The sequence below is a fragment of the Phoxinus phoxinus genome (assembly GCF_949152265.1).
Source record: "Phoxinus phoxinus genome assembly, chromosome: 12".
NCBI lineage: Eukaryota > Metazoa > Chordata > Actinopteri > Cypriniformes > Leuciscidae > Phoxinus > Phoxinus phoxinus.
Window position 1 is genome coordinate 4,477,848 of NC_136887.1, and position 7,126 is coordinate 4,484,973.

The window sequence follows — 7,126 nt, forward strand, 5'->3', positions numbered from 1 at the left end:
TTGCTAAGCCGATCTAGATCTTTCGGTTGCCCTTTCCCGCATCGCTGTCTAATGTCTAATAGAAAGTCGCGGTCATATACATGTTTTCGCCCATTTGCTTTACAGGGCAGGTACGAAACTATTTTATTTAGCACTGAAAAACTTTCACTAGTGTCAGCAGAGGCCGCCGCAAACATCGGTCGCGCCATGTTGGCCTACCATTATCCATGAGCCTCTGTCACCATTGTTAGCCATTGACTTCAGTCACAGCCTTAGATGAAATCAATATAAAATGAAGACATTAAATCTCTCAAGATCTCAGCAGAGGATTAAACAACTCCACAAACATCATTTCCAGCTTCACTTATTACTAACCAGACTGACTTTATTTCTCTTAGCAAAATAAGTTTGGCTTTACATCATCAAGTCAGCTGTCACTTTAGTGCGAGGCCCTGTGGATCCTGCAGGTGTCAGTGTTTCTCCGTCCATGCAATAAATGCACATCCTTGAATGAGCGCGGATTTCTAGCGCATTTACTTGAACATCATAGGTAATATATCTATGGTTTGACCCATTTGAGATGCGGCCAAAATCAGAATTTAAAATGGACTGAATAATAAAGCTTTCTACGAACTTGACGAGCGATGCCGCGCTGACGGACCATAGACTGTAATAAAGAGTGAATGACATGTATGCACATAATCACGGTCTCACACACTCTCGGAGTAATATTGTAAGTTACTGCATAATACTGTACATTTTCAACTAGCAGAATAGCTGTACACAATCACGATACACAGTCTCACTTGTAGCTGTCTTTTAACTATTATAATATTTCGAAGGGCAAAAACAGGATCTTTTAATTGGCATTCTGATTTTAATCATCAACTGTCACTTTAACTGTCGCAAGGCCCTGTGGAGTCGCAGACTTGGTACTGTGAGTAGCATATAGCATTAGCTCCTAAGCCTACGCTAACTCCATAACGTTGCGCTAGGTGGGCGTGGTTTCAGATAGCCAGGCTCCTCAGCTCCGCCTCTTTGCCCATATTCTGTTATCCGGGAGTGAGGAGCGGTGACGCGAGGCCAAGATGGCGACGGCCGGCTCCGCCCCCACTTTAGGCTTCAAAAATGCTCTTCAGAAACCTACGGGTGACGTCACGGACACTATGTCCATCTTTTTTTCTATGTGTACTGAAGCATTCCTCGCATTCGAAGCATTCCTCGCATTCGATTCATTCCTTAGGGGTCAAATTGTTCTGCGAGGGAAGATCTTGTTACTTTTTAAAATTTCAACCACAAAACTCCTCGAATCCATTTTTTTGTGTGTGTGTGTGTGTATTCGTGGTTCAAGTGTGACAAAAGTCGTGGGGTCTTGGAAAATATTTTTCACAATGACCCGAGGGAAGGATGACGGATAACAGTGATCAGTGCATTAGCTGGGTTAGGGTAGACCTTCTGTCGGCTCAGACCAGACCGGATAGCCTTCATTGCCCTCGTCCATCGATGAGTCTTGGGTGTCCAACACTGTTGTACAGAACAATGGCCAACTACTGTTGTTATGTTGTTTATGGGCTACATAAATCAAATTTGATTTGATTTGATCATGACAGACCCTGGAGAAACTGACAAATAAAGAGCAATAAATAAAACATGTATAAGCATTTTGAGGTCTTATATAGTTAATAGTTTTGTATTTTAATTGTTCTTTTGTGTTTTATTCAAGGTTTTATGGCATTATTTTTTTACATTTTTGCCATTTCAATGCAGGTCCATTTTTAATTATTTTTTTCTGTTCCTGTTTGATCTGTTTGTACACCCAAAGCTGATCATAAACTCCTCTCTCTTACAACAATAACCAGGAAGAGACTGACTTGTTATTTCTCCTTTCTGTCACACAGTTTTGTCTCAACAAAAGCAATAAAGAAGCAATCGATGGAGAACAAAGAGAAAAACTTTTCAGAAGGATTTTTGTGAAGTTCATTTCTGGACAGACAGCAGATCTTTGTTTCTCATTGTGATTCATTTTTGAAAACCGTCATTCAGAAAGTGAAAGTAAAGTTTAGTTTGCGAGACTCAAGCGGTGAAAATGGCTTCAGCAGCTGAAGATGATTATATTTGTCCTGTTTGCTGTGACATCTTCAAGGTTCCTGTATTTCTGTCCTGTAGTCACAGTTTCTGTAAAGAGTGTCTACAACAGTTCTGGAAAACTAAGGGAACTCAGGAGTGTCCTCTCTGCAGGAGAAGATCCTCAAATGATCAACCTCCAGTTAATCTAGCGTTAAAAAACTTGTGTGAGTCGTTCCTGAAGGAGAGAAATGAGAAACGTTCATCAGGATCTGAGGAGATCTGCAGTTTACACAGTGAGAAACTCAAACTCTTCTGTCAGGAGGACAAACAGCCTGTGTGTTTAGTGTGCAGAGACTCAGAGAAACACACCAACCACACATTCAGACCCATCAGTGAAGTGCTTTCATCTCACAAGGTAAGACTAATGTCTCTCATTTCATAAATACAGTGCTAAACATGGAAACAGTATTATTTGTGTAAACAATAGACCAGTATTTATATTTACTCAGACTAAATCTCTATGATTTACTGATATACAATTCTGAAAACCCCACTGATGTTCAAATCATCTTAAAAGTAACAGCATCTGCACATGTCATGGGTTATTAATATATTTTCAATAATAATATGTGATTTAAGACACCGAAAAGTGATTGATACGAACATACTTTCCCTTTCTGTATTTGTATTTGCACAACCACAAATATCAGTGGCAAGGCCTTCTCTGCTGGCCTAAACACTATCAGAATCACTGACTTGCACTTTAATATATTTTTTCCATGAATGAGTATTAAATTATTCCCAATAGTCCATTCTCTTAATTTCATAGCTTTCTCTTGGTTGCGCCGCTTCCAGTATTTATATTTATGTTAGAGCTTTTATCCAATCATATTTCAGGCATCATGTGTTGCCAGAGCCACCTTAACCTAATGTTTGGCCCCGGGGCTGAGAGGTTTTGTAGGCCCCCCATCCCCTCGATTTATAGAGTCTCATGCCCTTTTGCCATTTTTCTGGTGGATTATCACAGTAAGTGGCCTGAGGTGGCGTTTTCTCCAAATGTCACTGCTGAGGTGGTCACATGATTCCTCCAATCAGTTTTCAGTAGAGAGGGAAATCCAGTGTGTTGCGACTGACAACGGGCCTCAATTCCTCTCCAGTGTGTTTGCAACATTTTTAAAGGAGAGAGGAATCAGTCACATGCGTAGTATTTTGTATTACCCACAATGCAATGGTGCTGTGGAGAGGTGGAACAGAGTCCTGAAAGAATGCATCCTTTCTGCAGAACAGATGGGGAAACCATGAGTTCTTGCAAAGCTAGAGCTACGTCCCGTTTCACCTTCTGAACTTCTTCATCATAGCATAATGCGTACAAAGCTTAATGTTTTTCCTGTTGGCCCCAAAAGTGACAAATGTGCTCGAGTGAAAGAGACTGTGCTTACCAAACAGCTCAAGAGTAAAAAGTACACTGACAAAAGACTTGGTGCCAAGTACCACACTTTCAAACCAGGAGACCAGGTGAGAGTAAAACAAGCTGTGCATGTGAGATAGAAGTAATGCAATGTCAGTTACATAGGTTAAGTTTTGTTTTAAGGTTAGTAACAGTACACAGTAATGGTTAAGTAATTTTGTTACCTTAAAAGAGTAAAATTGTTCAGAACAGTAATCTGTGATATGAAGAATCTTTCAAGTAAGAGGGGAAATGTGGTGTTCATAGTTAACCACAAGGTGGCAGTGTAATGATTAAGTGTTGAGGTGGTGCTGAGGAATGAGAAGAGAAGAAGGAAGCTGTGCTGTGAGACATGTGTTGACATGTGTTGAATAAAAAGCCTTGAAGAAGTTCCTGGTCTTTTGCTTCATACTACAATACACAACATAAATGATTTTAATCCACTGAACACTGCTGTGTGGTAATATCAAAACACTCTCCCAACAACATACTGTTTCTTTTGAGCCCAATTCCATGTCAAATTAAAATAATATAGTTGTATCACTTGTGATGGTGTTTTGTATAGATGTGGTCAGACGAGCAGTCTACCAATAACATTAGAGCGACAGCACTACCAACGCCCACAAGCGACTTCACAGTATAGAGACTAGCGACATACAGCGACAAAATCGCTGGCTGTGTGAACGGGGCTTATGGGGCCACGAGGGTCACTCAATCAGCAGACATGTAACGTGCGATTAGAGTGATTGACAGAAAACCTGACCAGTTACAAAACAATATGACCTTTTCAGCTCATCATGAACCTGAAGCCCAGGTAAGCCCGTGCATTAATGCGGCCTTGTGTGTTGCCATGGCCAAAGAAATCTGCCTTGAGGCCTTCAGAATCGATAGGCTTGTTTGAGATGTGTGTTTTTCAAACGTCTGACAAGGGTCCATTATTATAACCCTTGAAGCCTTCAAGTTGAAGGACAAGACAAGACAAGACAGGCTCCGTTTCTGAACTTATAATCGGATTCGGAAAGCAAGAGCCACTGCACAGTAACGCACAAGCCGAACTCACCGCATTAACCCTATAACTGCCGGTGCAAAATAAAATAATTACCAAATAAATCATTAAAAATATATCTCCTGTCATTTTCAGTCACAAATGCTTACTGGGAATGATCCATTCAACATATAAATAATATAACAATAAAAACATCCAAACATACAATGTTTAAACCTCTTAAAGCTGCATAAGTTTCACAGATTTTCATCTTAACCTGTAGGAGGAATTTAATACAGCGCTGACGTCCCTACAAAACAAGCTCAAACATGGAGAAGAAATGAAGAAAAAGTGTGATGAAACAATTGAACACATCACGGTGAGGATATAAAGAGTTAAATACTCAACATTCACACACAGAGTGTATTACTGACATTAGTGGAGTGTGTGTTCACACTGAAGTGAATGTGATGTGATTTCAGTCTCAAGCTGAGCACACAGAGCGTCAGATTAAAGAAGAGTTTGAGAAGCTTCATCAGTTTCTCAGAGACGAAGAAGAAGCTGCAGTCACTGCACTGAGGGAGGAAGAGGAGCAGAAGAAGCAGAGGATGAAGGAGAAGCTGGAGGAGATGAACACACACATCTCAGCTCTTTCACACACACTCAGAGACATGGAGGAGATGATGAAAGACAACGACGTCTCGTTTCTAAAGGTGACAAATCAATCTGGCTTCATTCTCTGTGCAGAAAACAACTTGTATAGAGAGACTCATTGACAGTGAGAGTGTTTGATAAGATATTAAAATGTTTTCAAACTCTATATTTTCCAGAACTATAAAGTCACGATGGAAAGGTAAGTGAGCTGCTCGTATCTCTTCTCTCAGTGGATCTGAACTCAAACTCACTGCAGTTCTGACTCCTGAATGTTCCTCAGAGTCCAGATCTCACAGCCGGATCCACGGATGAGTTCTGGAGCTTTGATTCATGTGTCGCGTTATCTGGGTAACCTGCCGTTCAGAGTCGGGAAGAAGATGCTGGAAACTGTCCAACACAGTGAGTCTCAGCAGATCTGACACCAGTGCAGAAGATAGTTCAGATATAAACACACACACAACATAACATTTGATAGAAATATATTTAATAATCACTTGAATTTCTAAGTGAATCTGAACTGCATTTCAGAAAATCATCAGATCATACAGCGAACTCATAATGAAGTCTATTCCTCATGATCTATGTTTATATATTAGGATACAATCGTGTTTATTGAACACTGATATTACAGTTACACTAAAATTAAACTTTCCCCACAATTAGCAAAACCTTACACTCAACAGCAAAACACAAGGCTAGATTTGCACAACTGTAAGCACATTGTCAGTTTCACACTATTAGCAAAACATTACACACAGTTATTTGCAAATCACTAAACACACTTGTATACATCAGACACAGAAGTATATCATGATGTCACTTCCTTGCAATTCCAAAGCACTGACTGTGAAATGACATATGGGCCGATCTGTTAAACACAGCCATCAGGTGCACACACACACACACACACACACACACACACACACGATTGCTAAACTGTAGACGCACCAGGTTTAAGCACTATAAAAAGGCAACAGGTAATGTTAGGGTGTACCGCTCGGTGAAGGTGTAAAATCAATGACGATGGGGAATAATTCACAGTCCAGGGTGTTTATTTTGGTGCAAAAGTCATGATTCCCAAGCAAAAAAATATATATATATACAGAACAAAAACTAAGGAAAATGGATAAAGTAAAAAGATATACAAATGTATAAGAGGTTCACATGTATTCTGGCTATACCAATCTTCAGGCCCAAAAATACAAGGAGTAATCCCACACTCCAAACAACTCTCCTAAAATGGCTACCAGGAGCTCTTTTATAGAGTTAGGCTCCTCCCACTTCTGGAACATACCATGAAGTAAATTATCATTTTAAAGTAAGATGAAATTACACAAATACTTTAAACACATGGTATTAATATGCAACCCATGCATCACACTATAAATTACAAAGCGATACCTAAACATTGTAAAGAATAATACCTGAGAAATGATCATTTCCCTGATTTCCCCCTGTGATGTCACGGACAATGAATGTGTCCTTCCTACTGGGCAAATGGAAGGTTTAAAATGGCAGCCGTCGCTACACATGGGTTTGCCAGTTGAAAAGTGACCCACAATGTGAGTACCACAGTATTTTACATGTATATGTTTGTTAGTTTGTTACAGGGGAAATAAACTGTTAACATTTGTAAAGAGTTTGGTGTGGTTTCTTTGAATTTAAATCATATAACAAAACAAACAACCAACAAAAGAAAGTTATACAAACAAAACCATGGAACTAAGCAGAAGGCCTATAACACCACCTAAACAGAAAAAATAACCAGTTCATGGGTGTACATGCACTTCAGCAGTCCTTTCAAAATAAAACTCACAGGTCACAGGCTACTTGTGACATTTCCCCCTCCCTCTCTTGACACCTCTTGAGGTGTCCTTGAGAGAAAATCAGCGGTACAATTCTGTGCTCCTTTCCTGTACAGCACCTCAAAATCAAAGGGCTGAATGGCTAGAAACCATCTAGTTATTCGGGCATTAGTGTCCCTCATTTTGCCC

At 40.0% G+C, this 7,126-nt stretch overlaps 1 protein-coding gene across 1 annotated transcript; it reads left to right on the forward strand.

The window, feature by feature from the left end:
* Positions 1 to 1,803: 1,803 nt before the first annotated feature.
* Positions 1,804 to 6,771, forward strand: LOC307007823 (E3 ubiquitin-protein ligase TRIM35-like). The gene is made up of 5 exons (XM_079630194.1): positions 1,804 to 2,461; positions 4,762 to 4,857; positions 4,961 to 5,191; positions 5,309 to 5,331; positions 5,413 to 6,771. The coding sequence occupies exons 1-5, from the start codon at positions 2,066 to 2,068 to the stop codon at positions 5,549 to 5,551; spliced, it is 885 nt and encodes a 294-aa protein (XP_079486320.1). The 5' UTR covers positions 1,804 to 2,065; the 3' UTR covers positions 5,552 to 6,771.
* Positions 6,772 to 7,126: the final 355 nt, after the last annotated feature.

Bases quoted from the DNA above. Each gene is read 5' to 3' on its own strand.
- LOC307007823 (XM_079630194.1), top strand. From the start codon at position 2,066: ATGGCTTCAGCAGCTGAAGATGATTATATTTGTCCTGTTTGCTGTGAC. The intron at 4,858-4,960 runs GTGAGGATATAA...ATGTGATTTCAG, and splicing joins AAACAATTGAACACATCACG to TCTCAAGCTGAGCACACAGA. The intron at 5,332-5,412 runs GTAAGTGAGCTG...AATGTTCCTCAG, and splicing joins TATAAAGTCACGATGGAAAG to AGTCCAGATCTCACAGCCGG.